The 23,511-nt window shown below is 50.6% G+C and overlaps 1 protein-coding gene across 1 annotated transcript in view; it reads left to right on the forward strand.

The window, feature by feature from the left end:
• Positions 1–7,164, forward strand: part of WDR31 (WD repeat domain 31) — a 36,835-nt gene extending 29,671 nt beyond the window's left edge. The window contains exons 9-10 of the mRNA XM_029913178.1: positions 2,630–2,648; positions 3,777–7,164. Of these exons, the coding sequence (XP_029769038.1) occupies positions 2,630–2,648; positions 3,777–3,937 (180 nt within the window). The 3' untranslated portion in view covers positions 3,938–7,164. The remainder of the gene's footprint in view (positions 1–2,629; positions 2,649–3,776) is intronic.
• Positions 7,165–23,511: the final 16,347 nt, after the last annotated feature.

The following is a 23,511-nucleotide window of genomic DNA, read 5'->3' on the forward strand; positions in this document are numbered from 1 at the left end:
TTATTAGGAGTGGAATTGCTATTTTCAACAGCCATTGCCATTTTTTTTTATTTTTTTTTTTTGTTTAAAAGGAAGACAGTGACATTGCATTGGCAAATTCCCCATAGAAAGAAAGAGTGGAACAAAAGAATAATAAAGGCACCTCAACTTTTCCTCATTTATGGAGGACAGTCTTATAATATGCATCCAGATATCCTTCAATCACACAAGCTGAAAATTGTTCCACTTTACTGCAGTTCTGGAACCATATGGGAACCAATCCTGTCTGTGTTCTGTGCACATCCAAAATTCCTGCTGAATGACCCGCCCTGGGAGTGAGTTACCAGTGATCCAGGGCTGGGGCGGCAGGGGGGTGCGGGTGGGGGTGGGGGCCAGAGCTGGGACAGCAGGGGGTGCGGGTAGGGGGGAAGAGCCCAGGGCTGGGGCAGCAGGAGAGAGCAGGGGAGAGCCCAGGGCTGGGGTGGGGGACAGCCAAAAATTTTTTTGCTTGGGGCGGCAAAAAACCTGGCCCTGAATGTTCGTACTCACTTTTGTGACTGGGAATTACAGGCATTATGGAATTAATCTTGCTTGCTTCCCAGCCCCTCCCACCCAAGGGGTGTGATGAGGTTTGGCCTTACAATGATCTGAGAACAAAGAGCAAATACCTCCTAAGCACTATTATTATTATTATACTAGGAGGCTTGTGTTAGTTGCTGCTTATCTACCATCCAGTTTAGAATACAGAGAGGAGAGAGCTGCTGGGAAACAGGTGAACTTACAGTCCTGTTACTGAGCAGACCACATGAGCGTATCTAATACAAATGATGATGATTAGACATCTTTGTTAAACATTTCTCTTAAAATGCAGTTGCTTAAAATTGTTGGGAAAGAGTGAAATTGGATGGTCTTCCCCAGAAACGGTCTTCACCAGCATGTTCTTCTGTGGCCATGTAGTAACTCATGTGATTATGTGTCAGAGCTCTGGTGATGTTAGCAAAGCATTGGATCTTTGGTCATGTGGGGCATGGTGTTGCCAGAACCTTTTGATGGAATTTTAGCCTTAATCTAGGTGCAGTTCTATGTACATAAACCAGTATGAAATTTAGTTACGTACAAATTCCTGTTGTATGTGGCCTTTTTTTAACCCACCTGTAGAGCTCAGAGTGTTGTAGAAATGCCATCTTCCTGTTCTCAGCTTGATGTTGTGAGGGCAGAGGTATACAAAATGGCAGAAGTGACTCTCTAGAGACTGGTTTCAGAGTAGTAGCCGTGTTAGTCTGTATCCGCAAAAAGAACGAGGAGTACTTGTGGCACCTTAGAGACTAACCAATTTATTTGGGCATAAGCTTTCGTGGGCTAGAACTGATGAAGTGGGTTCTAGCCCACAAAAGCTTATGCCCAAATAAATTGGTTAGTCTCTAAGGTGCCACAAGTACTCCTCGTTCTTTTTTCTCTAGAGACTGGCAATCCTTTTTATATTTCCCTTTCCACCGTCTGACTACACCTTGCATGCAATGTGTCTACTGTAAACAGGCGTTTGCATAGACTCTCCCTCTGCCCACAGACAGTTCAGCTTCCTGCACACACCCACACTCATCCCACAGTCTGCTGGTTGTAGAGGCCACTCTCCAGCCCTGGCAGTGAAGGAACCTGAGCTCAGGCTGGATCCACGATAAACTGCCTTAATCCTCCTGCATGGGTGCAGTATGCTGAATGGCATTATTGGTATGTTAGCCTCAGTCTTAACCAGCAATTGATAACTGCACTTGTTTAAATAGTAGTTAAACTAAGACTCTGAGTGCAAAATCATGTATTATTAATTTGTGTTACGATGGTGCCTAGGACCCCAGTCATGGCCCAGGATCCCAAGCACCCAGGGGCTGTACAAATACAGAACAACACTGAGTGAATTTGATTCTGTTTGCCTGTTTCGTAAATACCCTGTGAAAGTCAGTGCTGGTGCCACTGGGATGGGAGGAGCTACTACAAATGTCCTAGAAGACACGACATTAGGCTGTCTCCAGATATAGGTGCAAATGTCTGATGTTCTAGTCTCTATTTAAAATATATATTGTGCTGAAACCTCCTTCATGTTGGAAATAAGTTCAAGTCTAAGTCATTCTAACAGCCCTGCACACCAGTCCACACAACCAGAATCAGACCAAAGTATTGCAGCCCTCAGGAGACTGAACTGTTGTGTGCCATAGGTAGAGAACCAGGGCGGCTGGTGGGTGACCAAGATGTGCCAATGCCCAAGGATCCTTTAATGACAGGGAATTGAATGAGTGAGATATTACCCAGATGATCCTAGCTAGTGATCTGCACCCTATGCTGCAAAGAGAGTGAAAACCCCCAGGTTCCTGTCAGTCTGACCTGGGGAAAATTCTTTCCCAACCCCCAATTTGGTGATCAAATGTACATTGCCAAAAAAAATGTAATAAAGAAATAAGCAGGGGGAGGGCGAGGAATCTGTGTGGCATTAATTAGGGTTATCCCCAGAAGTGCAGTAACGAAGAATTTTATTGGCATTGGAAGAGAGGCTTGTTTTAATGTCCATTGGTGGTGATCAAAATCATCAGGCTGTGCTGAATTAATGTGACGGCTGACTGTGTTTTCTGCTCTGAGACTAATGTGTTACGGGTTTCAGCTGCACCTTCTGCAAAGCAGTAAGGCTCTAAAGTTCTGAGGTTTCTTTCTGAACGTGATCCCACCCCCATCCCCATGACTGAGAACAATAAATCCAGCAACAATTAGGTCAAAGGAATTAATGTGTTGGTGAAACAGGACCCTGCAGACAAATCACTGTGAGAACAGCATGTTCTGTGTGATGGGAATGTCCTGAGGTGGAAATCTGCTAAATGATAGCGCCTAAGCAAAACAATTAACCCTCAGGCATAGATCCTTCCACAGGCTATTGTAACATACCAGCTATTACGAGAGGATGTACAGTTCCTAACAACCCCTTGTGTAATGGGTACCTGAGAATGTGTCTCAAACTGTGCCAATCCCATTGCTGTTGCAGTCAGTGCGTATTAGGACTGACTCCTCCATTGTCCCAGGCTTGCAGGAGTTTCTTAAGGCTATGTTGGCACCTGAATGGGCTTCGGATCAGCACTCTGAGAGAGCCAATCGGAGGCACAGCAGGAGCCGATCCTGAGAGCAGCCCCTGCAAAATAAGCACTGCAACAGTCTGGAATCCCAGCTCACAATCTGGGTGACCTGCTGTCTCTAAACTCCAGATACGTGTTGCACCTGCTTGCCATGTCATCTCCCCTTAATCTCTGTTCCTATCCACCACTGCGGGGGGAGCGGAAGAGCAAAGAGATGACTTGACCCAGGTGGGGCCTGGTTTTGTGCTGGTTTTCATGTATATGTCATGGGACTGTTGAGCAGTAGAAGCTCTCACTTCTTTGGGTTGAGAGAGAGGCAAGAGGGAATCTTGATCATGTCCCTTTTTTAATCCTAGAAATACCAGCTGCTAACACCTGGCTTGCAGAGGGGCCCGTGGCCACTAGGAGCCCTAAGAAGGCTCCTACAGCAGGGTGCTGTGGCAGTAATGTCAGGTGGGAGAAGTGGCTGACCTGGGAGACAAAGTGGGGCCAGATTTCATATGCTGGGCCATGGCTTCCTTTGAGTGTCATCCCTATGTGTCTGTAGAACGACCCTATAACTGCACCCCCCTCCCCTTTAAAAAGCCCCTGTTTTCTGTAGGTGAGTTGTTTGTTGTCTCAGTGTACTTCTGAATTACACCGAAACACATCTGACTGACTAATGCTTCCCTGTTCTCTCCACAGCCTGCCTGGTCACCTTGTGCCTCGACGGATCTGGACCCCTTGCTTCCCTGGCTGTCTGTGACAGCTCCGCACTTCTCTGTGCCAGCTTCAACTCAGGAATTCACTTACTCAGGATAAACAGCGTTAAAGGCCTGGAGCTCCAGGAGGTGGCAACGTTCTGATTCGTAGTGACCCTCTCTGCCCCAGACCATCATGGTCAAAATCCAAAGCAGGAATTGCCTCTCTGGTTAAGAAGTCTCTCGGTCGCTGGTACTCATTTCCTGGCTGACTAGGTTTAATGGCCAGGCACCTGTAATGTCCCTAGCCCCAAATAGGCAACAGTGCAGAGCCAGCAGGGTCATCAGGTTCCAGTTTCTGAGATTATGGAAACTAGCTGCATCCATTTTTAAAGCCAAGTCATAGATGCATTTAGGCCAAATTTTAACTTGAAATAAGCCTTGCGCATTTGACACACAAAATCACAAGCGAACTAGTTATAGGTCTAACAGTTAGATGAGAAAAGAGACACAAGCAGAGACTCTAGTGAAACAGGCTGCCAGCCTACAGGGAAGTGTGTTTCTGGGAACATCCTGCTGACCACAGTGGGGTAGCCTCCATCCTGTCGTGCAAGCATCTGTTCCTTGCTACGCTGCAGGTTGCGTTGCTTTTCTTGTTTCAAAGAACGTATAAAAGAAGGCCTGGATGCTTGTCAGCAGAGGTAAGGAAAAATCATGGATCGTTGTCCCTCTTCCCTTATCAGTGTTACGTCGGCGTCCCCATTTGTTGCCACCAGGGCAGAGTCTGGCTCACCGAGAAGCCTGGGTTATTGATGCTGTGTGCAGTAGCAGACTGAGGAACAAAGGGTCCATTCTGTTATCTCAGGGTAGAAGCTGAGTACTGTGCTGTGAAGCAGCAAACTTGCTACAGATCTGAAAACCACCTTTCAGATGTCAGCATGTGGAATGAATGGCTTGTTTTGGAACATACCAGTGATTGGCTAACTGAATGAACATACTAAGATGTCGGCTAGAGAAGCTCAGCCCAGTTCTCATTGCTCAGGTTCAGTGTGCTGTTTAATGGTGTCGAATGCTGTGCCCCAAAGCGAATGCTTGTTCTACAATCAGGGTTGGTGTACATACACCCTGCTGGAAGGGGGAGAGAATTCATGCTCCTAGCCTGTCACCAAAAGCTTTGGCAGCAGCTGTGAAGGTAGCTATTTCTCCACAATCCAAGGCAGAAGCAAGCTGATAAAAAAGACTAATGGGGTGGAAGAAATAATCACATGTTCTTGGCACATTGCCAGCCTGTTGAGCGGAAGCCATGGCTAAAGAATTCAGGGAGAGGTGGCGCAGGGAGAACCCCAGAAGAGGGGCTAGGGAGAGTTTTAACTTCCAGGTAAAGCTGATTCTGCAGATGGTTTGGCCGGTGTTTTTAACAGGTTTGCCTGGTCTCAGCCTGCCCCTTTTGCCCTGGTGTGGTACCTAGGGCGGTAGCCAGCTTTTCAGTGCAGAAAGTGGTCCAGTGAGTCAGTAACCAGCTCTCAGATGCCTTCCTTTCCATGGGTGTATTTGGCTCTGAGGTTCACAGTGCTATGGGGAGAGTCTGTCCACCACTGGCAGAGGCTTCTTTTCCTGATCCAATAGGCTCGGAGCTCACAATGCCAGCTCCAGTGACTGCTGTGGGGTTACTGCTGACTGAGATGCCCTGAGTGAGAGCAGAAGTAGGCAAGAGACGTTTCCTCTCCTCTGTGTGCCAGAGGTTGAGGAGGATGCTTAGTATAATATAGGGTGCTTCTCCACCAAGAAAGGCTATTGAGAGAGTTCCATGTATGTACAGATCGGGCTCCCCCTGTGGGGTTTGCAGGGGCTAGCCAATCTTTGACTGGCAGCCTGGAAAATGCCGTCTGTGTTGGTTAATATCCTTGATTGGTGCTTGATTACTGGGCACTAGGAGCTACGGCCCAGATCACGTGATGTAGATGCTTTGTGCTATGCTCTCAGAGTGCTTGCCCGTGGAAGGGTCACCCCAGTGCAGTGGGGACGCTGTGGTGGCACAGAGCTCATATAGCAACTGCTATGTCACCCCTTCACTGTGCTGTCCAGTGTCACCCACTGGACCTGACACTCATGCATTTCCCCTTTGCCTTATGCCTGCCTGCAGCCCTGATGGAGTCTCAGGCTTCCAGCAGGGCTGCAGAGACTCAGCAAGACTCTTCCTGCATTTATCGCCCTGGGGCAGCTGTGGTGCCAGACACCAGCACTAAAGCAGGGAATCTCTTCCCTGCTCCCCGGGCTGATACCCGGCCTACCTCCAGCTGGCTGGAGACAGAAGCAGCTCTCTGCCCCACTCACTTTTCAGCAGGGGGTTTGGAGCAGAGGGAAATGTGGCTGGGCTTTGGTGGGATGAGGAGAAGCTGGAGGAATGGAAGATGCAGGGTAATGGGGAGAAGGATGGAGAGCCCCACCCGTAACAGCCCTCCAGGCTGCCTAAGGCTCACTTGTCCTTCTCTGCTGCAGACGAGCCCGTTACCTCTCCTGTAGTCTGCCCTTGGACACCCCCTGCATTGCCACAGCCCCTCCTCCTCCTCCTCTCAGGTTCTTCCCACTGCTCGGAAGGGGGAGATTGGTGATTCTCACTGGTGAGAAATTTCACACATGTAGCTGCATAAAACTTGGCAGCTATGCCATTCCCCGTTCTTGGCATAGGGGTGTCGCCAGGGGGTCCCTGGCCAGGGACAGGCCAAGGGAGAATTGGTTGGTAGGCTAATTGGCACTGCCTTAGGGTTCTCTGAGTTGTGATGGGGGTGTGGCCTGGCAGCTGGCCCTGGGCTGGCGCCATCGTTCCCGCTGCCTCCTGAATGTGGCTGTACACTCCTTGGCCAGAGGTGAGGTTCTGTAGATCTACATTTCCAGAGACGGAGTCTTTGGGAAGGAGGGAACCCTGGGCTATGGGCTTCCGACCCATCTGGCTGCTCTCTGTGCTGCAGATAGAACTAGATTAAACAGGTGGTGCTAATCTGCACTGTAATCCCTGAAATACCTGGAATATTCCCATCTGACTAAATAATTAATGGTATTTTGAGTTGCTGCCTTATTGGTCCCCAAGGACTTGCCTCTTTGGGCTTCCTGGGAGATCCCCTCAGCACATGTGAACTGTGACTGGGGGTTTTTCTCCATCATGGCACCAGGTGAAACCCTCCCAGTTCACAAGCATTAGCTGTGTCCTTGCTGCTGCTGTTCCCTTACGGGTCTTGTCTGACAGAGCTGCCTGCTACGTATGTGACTATGGCTAATAACACTTTCATAGGTCCACATTCGGAACTGATACCCCATGAGCTAAAGGCTAATTGCAGGGTCTGGATGCTGGAGAAGGCTGTTCCCTTCTGTGGCATTAGAAGGGAACACAGAGCAAACTGTGCCTCCCCTGAGCTCTAACCCCTGTTTTGTTCCCCAAAGGATAGTTTGCTCCTCTCTGTCCCCTCCCCAAGGGTTCTGTGACCTTCTGAGCTTCCCAATGTTCTTTGTGCCCTTGGCTCCCCCATCTGTAGTGGTCCCCCAAAGATGTCCCCTTTTCCCCTGCTCCATGTCCCCTGGATTCACTGTGTCCATGTCTTGCCCAGAGATCCAGCTCTCTGGGCGGTGCTGCAATAAGGCACTGGGGCAGGGCGCATGTGTGATCCTTTAGGATCTGCAGGGCATGCTTCCAAGGTGAGCTGTGCTCTGTGAAAACACAGCTGGGAAATGGTGATTGTCAGCCCCTTCTAACTGGGCCAGACCTGATCAGGGTTACATGCAGCCAGCAAAAGACACATCTTGACCTCCAAGACCAAACCTGTGCCTCATCTCAGAGGCTGAGGTGTGAGAGCTGCTCAAAGGAAGGTCACAAGAACTTCTGCCAATGGAGAGTGTAGGGCAACCTAAATACAGGGGATGCTAGCAGCTCCCCTCTACTGAACCTAATGGTGACACCCAGATGTGATCTAACATGGTGGTTGTGCTAGGTTTAGGGGCGATGCCCACTGCAGAGCGTGTCACCTGGGACCCCTCTGCCTAGACTGCTGAGACTGTGTAGTGGGGTAGCACTTGTAGCACTGGCTTGGATTCTGGGCACTTTTTTCGCACGATTATACCTGAGCCAACCAATTTTTTTTAAAATTATCTAAATGCCCACCAGTTAAAATGGCTGCTGGGTTGTCTTGTTGTGTAATGTTGTTTCATGTCTGTCCTCAGTGATCTGTCTTTTCCCCTTTTCTCTTGTAGGGATTTGGATTAATACCAGTGTACAGCTCTTTCTGTAGCAATTTGGCACCTTTTCACTTACAGCACATCAAAGGGTCTTTTAAACCCCATCTCTGATTTATGTCAAACTGTGCCCCTCACTGGGGCCAGACAGTGCACAGGACACATGGCCCATTTCAGGCCGTGTCATGGTTGCTGGGGCTGGAAACTGACCATCCAGGGTTTAAAGTTTTACACTAAGGACTCTACCAGTGTATCTTTAAGCTGACATTGATGCAGCGTGGGAGTAACAGAACCCCTCACTCCCAGCTGGTGACCCCTGGTAACCAAACCCTGTTGTGGGAGCTGCCATGTGAGCCAGGGAGAAGAGTGTTTGTAAGGGATGCACAGTGAGGCAGGAGACTCCAAGTTGCAGCAGTGTAGAAAGGTCACACTTGAGACCTAGCTTTGGAGAGTAACCCGTTTGTCTGCAAGTTAGGCCAAGATATGCAGCAGCAGCTGTCTGCATGTGGTGGAGTTTAGCCAAAGCAGAGATGAGACTGAATAACTATGAAATCATCTTAGATGGCTGCCAAGTCTGACTGTACTGGCGCAGTGGACACACCTGCATTAACGGCAGTGGGATTTGCCTTCTTATGTCAGTTCTAAAGCTGGTCCTGCCAGATACCCCTTGCTCATTAGCAAACCCAAGTCCAGGCTCCATCTGTCTGTAGTGAAGGCGAGGCTGAGTACCTGACACAGAGAGCACTGTCAGCTCAGACGAATACTGCCTTTCCCTCCCTTCCCTGCTCTTTGTGGGCTATGGTCTAGGTTAGACAAGCATTAGGCCAAAAGCTAACAGTCTCCATTTAAAAAGGTAAATTGTAATAACTGTTGCTCTTACTGGCACTTTACATTCTTTACTGTGTAAATAATTTACCCTAAATTTGCACCTTCATTAGCCTTCATTTTCATGGAAGATAGGTCCATTAGCTATTAGCTAGGATTGTCAGGGATGCAACTCTATGCTCTGGGTTTCCTAAACCTCTGCCAGATGCTAGGACTAGATGACAGGGGATGGATCACTTGATAATTGCCCTGTTTTGTTCATTCCCTCTGAAGCACCTGCCATTGGCCACTGTCGGAAGACAGGATACTGGGCGGGATGGATCATTGGTCTGACCCAGTAGGGCTGTTCTTGTGTTTCTGGCCCAGTAGAGTTGTCCCTTGTTCTCTGTGCGACTCGCTAAGGGGGGCTGCTGCATCGTCTCAATGCGTCTTTCTTAATCTCCTGTGCTTTAGATGCCATCTTGTGAGGAGGAAATGCCCCTTGCAAGCAGGGCCTTCCTTAGGCATATGCAGCATACGCAGCTGCGTAGGGCACCATGACATTTGGGGCATACACGGTAGCACCAGCCCTCGCAACCAGCCCTATCCCTCTGCCGGCCCCCCGCAGGCTGCACCCACTGCAAGGGGCAGGGCCGCCCCTAGGGGGGTGTGGGGCCCCGGACAACTCCCTCTGCTCCACCTCTTACCCTTCCTCCCCCTGCTCTGCCCCCAGCCCACCCCCATTCCAGCTCTTCCCCCAGCGACCCTGCACTCACTGGCAGGAAGCGGAGCAACCCGGCCCCGGCCCTGGCCCCAGCCCCAGCCCGCTCTACTCCACCAGCTCCCCAACGCAGCATTCCACTTCCTGCCGCCGGTGAGTGCGGGGAAGTGGGGAAAGGATGCACCCAGGCTCACCGGCAGCGGGAAGTGGAGCGACGAGGCCCCTGCCCGTTCCGCTTCCCTTGCTCCACCCATGTTGCTCGAGTTGGGGAAAGGACCGCCCCCAGCTCTCACCAGCGGCGGGAAGCAGAGCGCCGCGGCTGGGAGCTGGCAGAGTAGAGTGGGCTGGGGCTGGGCTGCTCTGCTTCCTGCCGGTGAGTGGAGGGGAATCCCTTCCCCCAAGCCTCCTCCCCCCAGCCACATGGCTGCAGTCGGGGCGAGGGAAGCGGAGCGGGCTCCTCCCAGCCCGCCACTAATCCACTGGACCACTCTGGGCCTGTGGGGCCCCCAAAAGTGGCCCCCCACAGCTCCTGCCTACCAGACCCAAATGGCTAGGGATGGCCCTGCTTGCAAGGGGCTGTTGAGGGTTCTCAGCACTTTGCCGAACTGTTCCCTGCTGTCACTGATTCACTGAATGGCCTTAGACCACTCTGATCATCTGGTCTGACCTGCGTAGCACAGGCCAGAGAACTGTCCTGACATAATCCCTTCTTCTTAGTCTGCCCCTTCCCTTTTCACCCACCATGTTGCTGCTCCTCGTTCCATAATCCCCCTTCCCTGACACCACCACCCTTTTTCTCTCCGTCTTCCTCTGACTCCTACTGTGTGAGCATAGGTGCGGGAAATAGGAGTGCAGGGGGTGCTCCACTGCTGCTCCCCTCTCCCCCCGCCTCCCCTGCGTCTGGGCTGCCAGCTCAGGAGCAGACGGGTAAGGGGGCTGGCTTTCAGCACCCCCACTATTCTAAGTGTTCCTGCACCACTGTATGTGGAGCCTCGGCAACAGCATTGCGCTGGGCACTAATTCCTTCCTTTTCCATGGCTCTTCCCCCCCCGCCCTGTGTTTTAGCTCACTGAGCTCCCCATTTCCTTCATGCTTTAGCCCACAATGTTGTTTTGCTGAAATTTGCCCTTTCCCATTGCTTTAGCTCCTCCTGCACCAGCATCCAGCAAAGATGTGCACTTTGAGTGAGCTGGCAGGATCAGACAATGTGTTCTTATGCACCCAATCCTGAGTGTGACACTGACATCAGACGAGCTGCTGGTGCTCAGTGCCTCTTGAGCTCAGTTTTATTGTATCCTTAGTTTTGGTATGTGCCCCTTTGTTGAATTATGCTCTCTGTGTATCTGTCATCCAGGGATGTGTTTGCCTAGCCTCCACCCCCATGCTCTGAACAATCATGTGTTTTTGACTCAGGTGTAAGATACATGTCCTCACTTTTGTGTGTCACTTCTGTAGGATCTGCACAAAATGGAAATGGCCTCTTCGTGCTCTTTCAGACATGCTACTACAGTCTGTGCTAACGCTGGTTTGTAAAGGACAAGGAACTGCTGTACTATGCTTTGTCTTACTTTTTCTACATTCTTTTAAAGTAAAGTCTAAGTGTCTGTGCTGGTGGCAATTCTTGTTAGGCTAATAAATGTTACTGTAGCAGGGAGTGTGGCATCCCGTGTGTTACCTGTTAGTCTCACCTGAAAGGAGTGACGTGTGTTACTGTAACCTACTTAGCGGATCGGCTGGCACTTTTTACATAGCAAATACAAATGGAAGACGCTTTATAGATTCCTTGTTTGTTCCATCACTGCACTGAATGTTACTGTGCAGAAGCCAATAAAAATCAGTGCACAGGTGTTTTGTGATGGTGAGTTGTGTAAAGCTCCTACCCATGCTCAGAAGGGGCCCCAGCCTGCTCCGCTTGCACTGCGTTCTCAGACCCCGCTGGCTCCCTGCTGCCCATCACTTGTTCCTCAGCCCGAGGGCTCCTCTCGGCCCCTAGTCTCACCCCCCAACTCCTCTCTCTTCCTCCTGGCTGGACTCCAGTGCACCTCCAGCTCCAGGCAGTCTCTGCTTCCTACCACCTGTCGGGCCCCTCAGAGCTGAGCTGCCTGGGACTGGTGCAGAAGCCTGGCCAGTCTCAGCCAGGTGTGGAGGGGGGTGACAGTGTGGGGGGTTTGCCTGGCCCCTCAGGCAAGTGCGTCGAGAGCGCCTGGTCAGGGCAGGCCCTGGCCTGGCTGATCATGCCATTCCTGAGGGGTCAGAGTGATTCCCAGCCAGCTCTGGCTGCATTGCTGGCTCAGCCTGGCAGACACAGTTGCTTCCCAGCAGGGCCAGGAGGTGGGGTGGGGGTGGCGGGGGGAATGGTGGGTGCTGGGCTGTGAGGTGGCAGGAAAGATCTGTGTTGTGTTGGGGCACTAGGGAGTGGAGATTCTGTGGGGGGTGCTGGGCAGTTGTGGTGGGGTTGTGGGCATGGTGGTGCTGGGCAAGGGTGCTGTGCATTTGTGGGGGGGCGCTGGGCATAGCAGATCTGGAGGGGCTCTGGCCATAGGGAATTCAGGGGGTGTTGCGGTGTTGGGCGGGGGAGCTGTATGGCGTGGCATGGGCCCACCCCCAAGGGGAAGGGGCATGCTGGCAGCACAGGGCCAGGCAGGCCACTGGGCATCTGGAAACTGACTATTTGTAAATAGTGCCCTCGCACTGGGGCCATCACTGCCATGCCATGCCCCATTGCTGCTGGCTGGCCCCTCAATCTGGGGGATTGACGTCCCCATGCCATGCTCCATTCCCTCCATGGGGGCTGTGACGGGGTGGGGGAGACCCTGTCCAGTACGGGGTGAGTTCACCCCATCCTTCAAGCTGCCCTCGGTCTCCAGGCCCAGAGACCTAAGGGCAGGAGTCCACAGAGATGCCCTGGTCCGCAGGGCTTTAAGGCCCACTGGCCAGTCTATGGAATCACGTTGCTCCACAGGGCAATAGCATCACATGACCCATGTCCAGGGGATAGCCGTTCTCTGCCGGGCAGCAAGGCCTAGCGGCCGGAGTCCATAGGAGTACCCTGGGGTTTGCAAGGCAGTAAGGCTCAATGACCAAAGTCAGTAGAGATACCCTGGGTCTACAGGGCAGTAAGGCCTAGTAGCCAGAGTCATTAAGGTTCGCCAGCAGCCAGGTCTAGCAGCCCAAGTCGATGGAGATACCTCTCCAGGTTCAGCTGTAAGGCCTAGCGGCCAGAGTCAATAAAGTCATCCTCTGGGCGAGGCTGTATGGTCAAGCAGCCAGTTGGTGTGGGGCGGTGTGGGCCACCACCTGGGGGGAGTTGGTGGGGGGGTGGCAGCCAGGTAAGGGGACCCACGCCCTTACTGTTCCACTGGGTCCCAGCCCAGGGCCCTTGCAGTGGCGAGGGAATCCATCCACAATACGCTGACCGGCCTTGGGACAATGGCTTGTCCCCCCCGGGCTACTTCCTACATTGTCACTCCAGTCTGTGATCTGTGCGTCTTTAGGGTCTCTGGTTCTTTGGCTGGTGCAACTCCCTGTAGCTTGGACCTCCCTGGGATGTCCATCGCTAGCTGGGCATTTGTGTGGGTCTCAGTGCCTCTGGCTTCCTTGCTCCTGGGCTCCAGTGGTTCCCAGGCAGGAGCCAGCAAGGAGTACCCTCCCTCTCCAGCAGTCATCTTATACTGCTGCTACAGCTGGAGCATGCCCAGTAGGGATGTGGGGGGTGTGGCTTCCTCTACACACAGTGCGGAGTTAACCCTTCCCCATCCAGTGCAGGGTGCATTCACCTGGTCATAGGGCCCATAAATATGTTTGGTGCTGGGCCCACACAGGCCGTGTCAACAGCCCCCACTTCACACAAAGGCCAGCCAGCCTTGGAGTCTGTGCTCCCGCAGCACACAGGCAGTGGTGCTATCGATGCTGAGGAGCCAGGGTGAGACTGCTGCCATGGCGACCATCTCCTCCACTGTCCAGCATGCAGGCACTTCAGGGAACACATGGCCCATTCTTAAAGGGGCACTTCAAGAGTGCACTTCCCCCATGACCCCCAGAGAAAGCTGCAGCTGGGACACTGAACACGGTCTGCCCCTCCGTCTCTGTGTCTGCCAGAGGCTCTGTGCACATAAGTGGCTTCCCGGCCCTGCTGCTATTGGCTAAAGCCTGGCCAGGATTATCAGAAATGGGGGCCTCAAGTCAGGCTCCTGGTTTAGGCAATGAAGTTGCCAGCATGATTTCCCAGGGGAGCTGGTGAGCACTCTGCTGAGGTGAGCACATGGCCTTTCACAGCCCATCCGCCTCTGGCTTCCTAGCACTGGGGCTCAGCTTCCACCCCCCAGGCAACATTGGGCTAGTGAATCATAGAATCATAGAATATCAGGGTTGGAAGGGACCTCAAGAGGTCATCTAGTCCAACCCCCTGCTCAAAGCAGGACCAATTCCCAACTAAATCATCCCAGCCAGGGCTTTGTCAAGCCGGGCCTTAAAAACCTCCAAGGAAGGAGACTCCACCACCTCCCTCGGTAACGCATTCCAGTGCTTCACCACCCTCCTAGTGAAATAGTGTTTCCTAATATCCAACCTGGACCTCCCCCACTGCAACTTGAGACCATTGCTCCTTGTTCTGTCATCTGCCACCACTGAGAACAGCCGCTCCATCCTCTTTGGAACCCCGCTTCAGGTAGTTGAAGGCTGCTATCAAATCCCCCCTCATTCTTCTCTTCTGGAGACTAAACAATCCCAGTTCCTTCAGCCTCTCCTCATAAGTCATGCGCTCCAGACCCCTAATCATTTTTGTTGCCCTCCGCTGGACTCTTTCCAATTTTTCCACATCCTTCTTGTAGTGTGGGGCCCAAAACTGGACACAGTATTCCAGATGAGGCCTCACCAATGTCGAATAAAGGGGAACGATCACGTTCCTCGATCTGCTGGCAATGCCCCTACTTATACAGCTCAAAATGCCGTTAGCCTTCTTGGCAACAAGAGCACACTGTTGACTCATATCCAGCTTCTCGTCCACTGTGACCCCTAGGTCCTTTTCTGCAGAACTGCTACCTAGCCATTCGGTCCCTAGTCTGTAGCAGTGCATGGGATTCTTCCGTCCTAAGTGCAGGACTCTGCACTTGTCCTTGTTGAACCTCATCAGGTTTTTTTTGGCCCAATCCTCTAACTTGTCTAGGTCCCTCTGTATCCGATCCCTACCCTCTAGTGTATCTACCACGCCTCCTAGTTTAGTGTCATCTGCAAACTTGCTGAGAGTGCAGTCCACACCATCCTCCAGATCATTAATAAAGATATTAAACAAAACCGGCCCCAGGACCGACCCTTGGGGCACTCCGCTTGAAACCGGCTGCCAACTAGACATGGAGCCATTGATCACTACCCGTTGAGCCCGACGATCTAGCCAGCTTTCTATCCACCTTACAGTCCATTCATCCAGCCCATACTTCTTTAACTTGGCAGCAAGAATACTGTGGGAGACTGTATCAAAAGCTTTGCTAAAGTCAAGGAATAACACATCCACTGCTTTCCCCTCATCCACAGAGCCAGTTATCTCATCATAGAAGGCAATTAGGTTAGTCAGGCACGACTTCCCCTTGGTGAATCCATGCTGACTGTTCCTGATCACTTTCCTCTCCTCTAAGTGTTTCATAATTGATTCCTTGAGGACCTGTTCCATGATTTTTCCAGGGACTGAGGTGAGGCTGACTGGCCTGTAGTTCCCCGGATCCTCCTCCTTCCCTTTTTTAAAGATGGGCACTACATTAGCCTTTTTCCAGTCATCCGGGACCTCCCCCGATCGCCATGAGTTTTCAAAAATAATGGCTAATGGCTCTGCAATCTCATCCGCCAACTCCTTTAGCACCCTCGGATGCAGCGCATCCGGCCCCATGGACTTGTGCACGTCCAGTTTTTCTAAATAGTCCCGAACCACTTCTTTCTCCACATAGGGCTGGTCACCTTCTCCCCATATTGTGCTGCCCAGTGCAGCAGTCTGGGAGCTGACCTTGTTCGTGAAGACAGAGGCAAAAAAAGCATTGAGTACATTAGCTTTTTCCACATCCTCGGTCACTAGGTTGCCTCCCTCATTCAGTAAGGGGCCCACACTTTCCTTGACTTTCTTCTTGTTTCATAGATTCATAGATTCATAGATTCTAGGACTGGAAGGGACCTCGAGAGGTCATCGAGTCCAGTCCCCTGCCCGCATGGCAGGACCAAATACTGTCTAGACCATCCCTGATAGACATTTATCTAACCTACTCTTAAATATCTCCAGAGATGGAGATTCCACAACCTCCCTAGGCAATTTATTCCAGTGTTTAACCACCCTGACAGTTAGGAACTTTTTCCTAATGTCCAACCTAGACCTCCCTTGCTGCAGTTTAAGCCCATTGCTTCTTGTTCTATCCTCAGAGGCTAAGGTGAACAAGTTTTCTCCCTCCTCCTTATGACACCCTTTTAGATACCTGAAAACTGCTATCATGTCCCCTCTCAGTCTTCTCTTTTCCAAACTAAACAAACCCAATTCTTTCAGCCTTGCTTCATAGGTCATGTTCTCAAGACCTTTAATCATTCTTGTTGCTCTTCTCTGGACCCTTTCCAATTTCTCCACATCTTTCTTGAAATGCGGTGCCCAGAACTGGACACAATACTCCAGCTGAGGCCTAACCAGAGCAGAGTAGAGCGGAAGAATGACTTCTCGTGTCTTGCTCACAACACACCTGTTAATACATCCCAGAATCACGTTTGCTTTTTTTGCAACAGCATCACACTGTTGACTCATATTTAGCTTGTGGTCCACTATAACCCCTAGATCCCTTTCTGCCGTACTCCTTCCTAGACAGTCTCTTCCCATTCTGTATGTGTGAAACTGATTTTTTCTTCCTAAGTGGAGCACTTTGCATTTGTCTTTGTTAAACTTCATCCTGTTTAACTCAGACCATTTCTCCAATTTGTCCAGATCATTTTGAATTATGACCCTGTCCTCCAAAGCAGTTGCAATCCCTCCCAGTTTGGTATCATCCGCAAACTTAATAATCGTACTTTCTATACCAATATCTAAGTCGTTAATGAAGATATTGAACAGAGCCGGTCCCAAAACAGACCCCTGCGGAACCCCACTCGTTATGCCTTTCCAGCAGGATTGGGAACCATTAATAACAACTCTCTGAGTACGGTTATCCAGCCAGTTATGCACCCACCTTATAGTAGCCCCATCTAAATTGTATTTGCCTAGTTTGTCGATAAGAATATCATGCGAGACCGTATCAAATGCCTTACTAAAGTCTAGGTATACCACATCCACAGCTTCTCCCTTATCCACAAGACTCGTTATCCTATCGAAGAAAGCTATCAGATTGGTTTGACATGATTTGTTCTTTACAAATCCATGCTGGCTGTTCCCTATCACCTTACCACCTTCCAAGTGTTTGCAGATGATTTCCTTAATTACTTGCTCCATTATCTTCCCTGGCACAGAAGTTAAACTAACTGGTCTGTAGTTTCCTGGGTTGTTTTTATTTCCCTTTTTATAGATGGGCACTATATTTGCCCTTTTCCAGTCTTCTGGAATCTCTCCCGTCTCCCATGATTTTCCAAAGATAATAGCTAGAGGCTCAGATACCTCCTCTATTAGCTCCTTGAGTATTCTAGGATGCATTTCATCAGGCCCTGGTGACTTGCAGGCATCTAACTTTTCTAAGTGATTTTTAACTTGTTCTTTTTTTATTTTATCTGCTAAACCTACCCCCTTCCCATTAGCATTCACTAGGATAGGCATTCCTTCAGACTTCTCGGTGAAGACCGAAACAAAGAAGTCATTAAGCATCTCTGCCATTTCCAAGTTTCCTGTTACTGTTTCTCCCTCTTCACTAAGCAGTGGGCCTACCCTGTCTTTGGTCTTCCTCTTGCTTCTAATGTATTGATAAAAAGTCTTCTTGTTCCCCTTTATTCCCTTAGCTAGTTTGAGCTCATTTTGTGCCTTTGCCTTTCTAATCTTGCCCCTGCATTCCTGTGTTGTTTGCCTATATTCATCCTTTGTAATCTGTCCTAGTTTCCATTTTTTATATGACTCCTTTTTATTTTTTAGATCATGCAAGATCTCGTGGTTAAGCCAAGGTGGTCTTTTGCCACATTTTCTATCTTTCCTAACCAGCGGAATAGCTTGCTTTTGGGCCCTTAATAGTGTTCCTTTGAAAAACTGCCAGCTCTCCTCAGTTGTTTTTCCCCTCAGTCTTGATTCCCATGGGACCTTACCTATCAGCTCTCTGAGCTTACCAAAATCCGCCTTCCTGAAATCCATTGTCTCTATTTTGCTGTTCTCCCTTCTACCCTTCCTTAGAATTGCAAACTCTATGATTTCATGATCACTTTCACCCAAGCTGCCTTCTACTTTCAAATTCTCAACGAGTTCCTCCCTATTTGTTAAAATCAAGTCTAGAACAGCTTCACCCCTAGTAGCTTTTTCAACCTTCTGAAATAAAAAGTTGTCTGCAATGCAGTCCAAGAATTTGTTGGATAGTCTGTGCCCCGCTGTGTTATTTTCCCAACATATATCCGGATAGTTGAAGTCCCCCATCACCACCAAATCTTGGGCTTTGGATGATTTTGTTAGTTGTTTAAAAAAAGCCTCATCCACCTCTTCCACCTGGTTAGGTGGCCTGTAGTAGACTCCTAGCATGACATCACCCTTGTTTTTTACCCCTTTTAGCCTAACCCAGAGACTCTCAACACTTCCGTCTCCTATGTCCATCTCTACCTCAGTCCAAGTGTGTACATTTTTAATATATAAGGCAACACCTCCTCCCTTTTTCCCCTGTCTATCCTTCCTGAGCAAGCTGTATCCATCCACACCAACATTCCAATCATGTGTATTATCCCACCAAGTTTCAGTGATGCCAACAATGTCATAGTTGTCTTTATTTATTAGCACTTCCAGTTCTTCCTGCTTATTACCCATACTTCTCGCATTTGTATATAGGCATCTAAGATACTGGTTTGATCTTTCCTCCCGGTTTTGTCCTGACCCTCCTTTCTCTCTGCCAATATAGCCCACACTCCCTCTCGTCTCCGACCCATCTCCCAGGTCTCCATGTTCCCCACTTACCTGCGGGCTTTGCTCACCTGTCCCCGTCGAACCTAGTTTAAAGCCCTCCTCACTAGGTTAGCCAGTCTGTGTCCAAATAGGGTCTTTCCCCTCCTCGAAAGGTGAACAGCATCTCTGCCTAGCAGTCCTTCCTCAAATAGCATCCCGTGGTCTAGGAAGCCAAAGCCCTCCTGGCGACACCATCTTCGCAGCCAGGCATTCACCTCCATGATGCATCTGTCTCTGCCCGGGCCCCTACCTTTGACAGGAAGAATCGAAGAGAATACCACCTGCGCTCCAAACTCCTTCACCCGTACTCCCAGAGCCCTGTAGTCACTCTTGATCCGCTCAGTGTCACACCGCGCAGTATCATTTGTGCCCACATGGATGAGTAGCATGGGGTAGTAGTCAGAGGGCTGGATAATCCTCGACAATGCCTCCGTAACGTCTCGGATACGGGCTCCCGGCAGGCAGCATACCTCCCGAGATGAAATGTCAGGGCGACAGATGGGCGCCTCCGTCCCCCTCAGCAGAGAGTCTCCGACCACCACTACCCTACGTTTCCTATTCGCAGTGGTGGCAGCAGACCTCCCAGCCTTAGGGGTACGAGGCTTCTCCTCCTTTACTGTAGGGGGTGATGCCTTCTTTCCTGTATCAAGAAGAGCATAACGGTTACCTATTACCACAGCGGGAGGGTTCGGAGCAGGGGTGGAGCACTGCCTGCTGCCAGAAGTAACCAGCTGCCAGTGTCCACCCTGAGCCATCTCCTCCTCCACCAGTGGTGTATCAGCAGTCCTGTGTCCTGGGACAGCTACCTCAGCTGTCTCCACATGGACACTGTCCAGGAATTGCTCGTGGATTCGGATGCTTCTCAACCTAGCCACCTCCTCCTGTAGCTCTCCCACCTGCTGCCTGAGAGATTCCACCAGCAGGCACCTTTCACATTGGATGGTCCCCTCAGCCTGGATATCAGTAAGTGGAAATTGCAAGTTACAGTCTCTGCAAAACCACACCAGGATCTGGGTAGAAGCATCCATGCTCAGGCGCTCTGTCTGGCTGCAGGCGCAGGTGGAGGAGACAGAAGCAGTGCTGGCACAGGTGTTGCGGGTCTTCCTAACCATCGTAAGCCTCCCTCTGTCAAACTCCCGTCTGCAGCCCCCTGTCCGCTGAAAGGGTTGTTTAAGCAAGAAGTTTAAAGTTTTAAGGGGAATAAAGGGAAAACAGATAGAACCGGCAAGGGACCTGCGCTCCCTTCCTGCTCCCCTTCCCAACTCCCTTGCGAAACTCCCTGTTAGCAGCCCCTGTTCGCAAACGCTCCCTGGTCGCTTGTGCGCTGCTTTATAAAGCCCATACCTGTTGCTAACATACCTGAAGAAACCCTTCTTGTTACTCTTAACATCTCTTGCTAGCTGCAACTCCAAGTGTGATTTGGCCTTCCTGATTTCATTCCTGCATGCCTGAGCAATAGTTTTATACTCCTCCCTGGTCATTTGTCCAATCTTCCACTTCTTGTAAGCTTCTTTTTTGCGTTTAAGATCAGCAAGGATTTCACTGTTTAGCCAAGCTGGTCACCTGCCAAATTTACTATTCTTTCTACACATTGGGATGGTTTGTTCCTGCAACTGCAATAAGGATTCTTTAAAATACAGCCAGCTCTCCTGGACCCCTTTGCCCTTCATGTTATTCTCCCAGGGGATCCTGCCCATCTGTTCCCTGAGGGAGTCAAAGTCTGCTTTTCTGAAGTCCAGGGTCCGTATTCTGCTGCTCTCCTTTCTTCCTTGTGTCAGGATCCTGAACTCAACCATCTCATGGTCACTGCCTCCCAGGTTCCCATCCACTTTTGCTTCCCCTACTAATTCTTCCCTGTTTGTGAGCAGCAGGTCAAGAAAAGCTCTGCCCCTAGTTGGTTCCTCCAGCACTTGCACCAGGAAATTGTCCCCTACACTTTCCAAAAACTTCCTGGATTGTCTGTGCACCGCTGTATTGCTCTCCCAGCAGATATCAGGGTGATTAAAGTCTCCCATGAGAACCAGGGCCTGCGATCTAGCAACTTCTGCTTGTTGCCAGAAGAAAGCCTCATCCACCTCATCCCCCTGGTCTGGTGGTCTATAGCAGACTCCAACAACGACATCACCCTTGTTGCTCACACTTCTCAACTTTTATCCAGAGACTCTCAGGTTTTTCTGCAGTTTCATACCGGAGCTCTGAGCAGTCATACTCCTCTCTTACATAGTGCCTCGCTAGCTGCTGCCTGAATGGCCCAGGCTGCCGGGTGTGATGTGACAAGGTCTCTTTGGGAATTACTGCCCCGCTGTTGAACCTCTGCCACCAACTATCTGCTGCTGCTCCCTGCCCTGTGGTTGCTGGCCCTGCCTCTGCCCCCACCAGCAGCCTGAAGGAGTTCCCATGGCACCAAGTAGCATCAGGTTCTTTCTTTCAGCCCTGCCCCCTTGCAATCCATGGACGTGGCTCCCCCTGAGCCTCCCAGCAGGGTCCTGCAGCCACAAGCTCCTCCACCCCTGGTCACTAGTTCCAAAGCAGTCCCACCAGCTGTTCAGTGCCCCACATGCCCTGGCTGCTAGTCTCTGGGGTCCATATTACCCAGTTACTCTCCCACATGCCACTCAGCCCATGCAGCCCTAGTGATTAACCCTCTACTTCGAATCAGAGCTGTATCTTGGCAGCCATGGGACGGTTCCTGGTGACAACTACTGCCTTTCTAAGGGCCATTACCTCCTGGCACTATGATAATACAAATGACAAACAACAATCATCATCAGCAGCCTACCTTGCTCATCTCCAGTGATTGTTATCAGTAGATCTCGTAATGCTTTACAAAGGAAGTCGGCCTTAGCCCTTTGTGTCCGCTGGGGAAACTGAGGCATAAGCATAGAATCATAGAAGTGTAGGCCTGGAAGGGACCTCAGAAGGTCATCTAGTTCAGTCCCCTGCACTCAAGGCAGGTCTAAGTAATAAGTAGACCATTCCTGACAGCTATTTGTCTAGCCTGTTCTTAAAAACCTCCCATGATGGACATTCCAGAACCTCCCTAGGAAATTTGTTCCCGTGCTTAACTACCCTGACAGGAATTTTTTCCTAATGTCCAACTAAAACTTCCCTTGCTGCAGTTTAAGCCCATTGCTTCTTGTGCTGTCCTCAGAGGTTAACGAGAACAATTTTTCTCCCTCTTCGTAACAATCTTTTATGTACTTGAAAACTGTTATCATGTTCCCCCCTCAGTCTTCTCTTTTCCAGACTAAACAATCTTCCCTCATAAGTCATGTTTTATTTAATAATTTCCATTGCTCTTCTCTGGACTTTCTCCAATTTGTCCACGTCTTTCCTGAAATGTAGTGCCCAGAACTGGACACTATACTCCAGTTAAGGCCTTATAGGTGGACCCTGTCTCTGTTCAGCAGTCCTTCCCAGAACATCATCCATGGTCAAGGAAGCTGAAGCCCTCCTGGTGACCCCATCTGCCCAGCTGTGCATTCATCACCAGGATGTCTGTCTCTGCCCAGGCCCCTACCCTTGACTGGAAGGATTGAAGAGAACACCACCTCCCAACTCTTTCACCCTCCCTCAGCCCTGTAGTCACTTCTGATTTGCTCAGGATTGTACCTCGCAGTATCATTAGTGCCTACATGGATGAGTAGCATGATCCTCAACAATCCCTCCATACTGTCTAGATCCAGGCCCCTGGCAGGCAGCACGCTTCCTGGAATGCCATGTCAGGGCAACAGATGGGTGCCTCTGTCCCCTCAGAAGAGAGTCACCAACCACCACTACCCTACGTTTCCTTCTGGGAGTGGTGGGTGGCTGCGATCTTTCCAGTCTTGGGAAGGCTTCTCCTCACTTTTGGGGGTGATTCCTTATTGCCAGGGCAGCATAACGGTTCTTTATCACTGTGGTGGGTGGGTTGGGAGTAGGAGTTGAGCATGGCCTGTTGCCAGAAGTAACCAGAGGCCAGTGTCCTCCCTGTGACAGAGCCATATCCTCATCCCCTGGTGGTCTGACAGCAGTCCTCTCTAGGTGGATAGCTTCCTCAGCCTTGGATGTCTCCATATAAATACTCTCAATGAATTCCTCATAGGCGCAGATGCTCTTCAGCCTAGTCACCTCCTCCTGTAGCTCTCCCAGCTGCTTCCTCAGAGATTCTACCAGCAGGCACCTTTTCACACTGGATGGTCTCCCCAGCCTGACTTTCTGAGTGGGAGATGTAGGTCACAGTCTTTGCAAATCCACACCTGGGTCTGGATAGAAGCATCCATGGTCAGGTTCTCTGGGCTTGTCTATACTACCGTGCGGGTCAATCTAGATACACAACTTCAGCTACGTGACTAGCATAGCTGAAGTCGACGTACTTAGATCTACTTACTGCGGTAAGTTGACAGCTGACACTCTCCTGTCGACTCCGCTTGCGCGTCTCGTTCTGGTGGAGTACCAGAGTCAACAGGAGAGTGCTCAGCGGTTGATTTATTGCTTCCATACTAGACATGATAAATCAACATCCCGTGCATCGATTGCTGCCCACTAATCTGGCGGGTAGTATAGACAAGCCCACTGTCTGATCACAGGTGGAGGAGACAGGCGCAGTGTTGACACTGGTGATGCGGCCCTTCCTAACCATAATAATTATATTACCGGTCCCTCCCACAAACTCCCGCTCAGACTCCCCTGTTTGCATGTAGGTGACTTGCTCAAGGTCACCCAGCAGGCCAGAGCCAAGACTAGAATACAGGTCACCTGAGTTCCAGTCCAGTGCCTCATCCACTAGGCCACACTGCCTCCTCTCTGGCTTCTGCTCATTGAGACACAGCACCCCTGTTATGTATAGATCTCATGTCAGGCATGGGAGCCATGGCTGAGCCACATTCCCATTGCCCTTTTGTTGGTCTCAAAGCTCTAAGGCAGGGGTCG

The sequence above is a fragment of the Terrapene carolina genome, unplaced genomic scaffold, assembly GCF_002925995.2.
Source record: "Terrapene carolina triunguis isolate 2854851 unplaced genomic scaffold, T_m_triunguis-2.0 Scaffold508, whole genome shotgun sequence".
NCBI classification, from domain to species: Eukaryota; Metazoa; Chordata; order Testudines; family Emydidae; genus Terrapene; species Terrapene triunguis.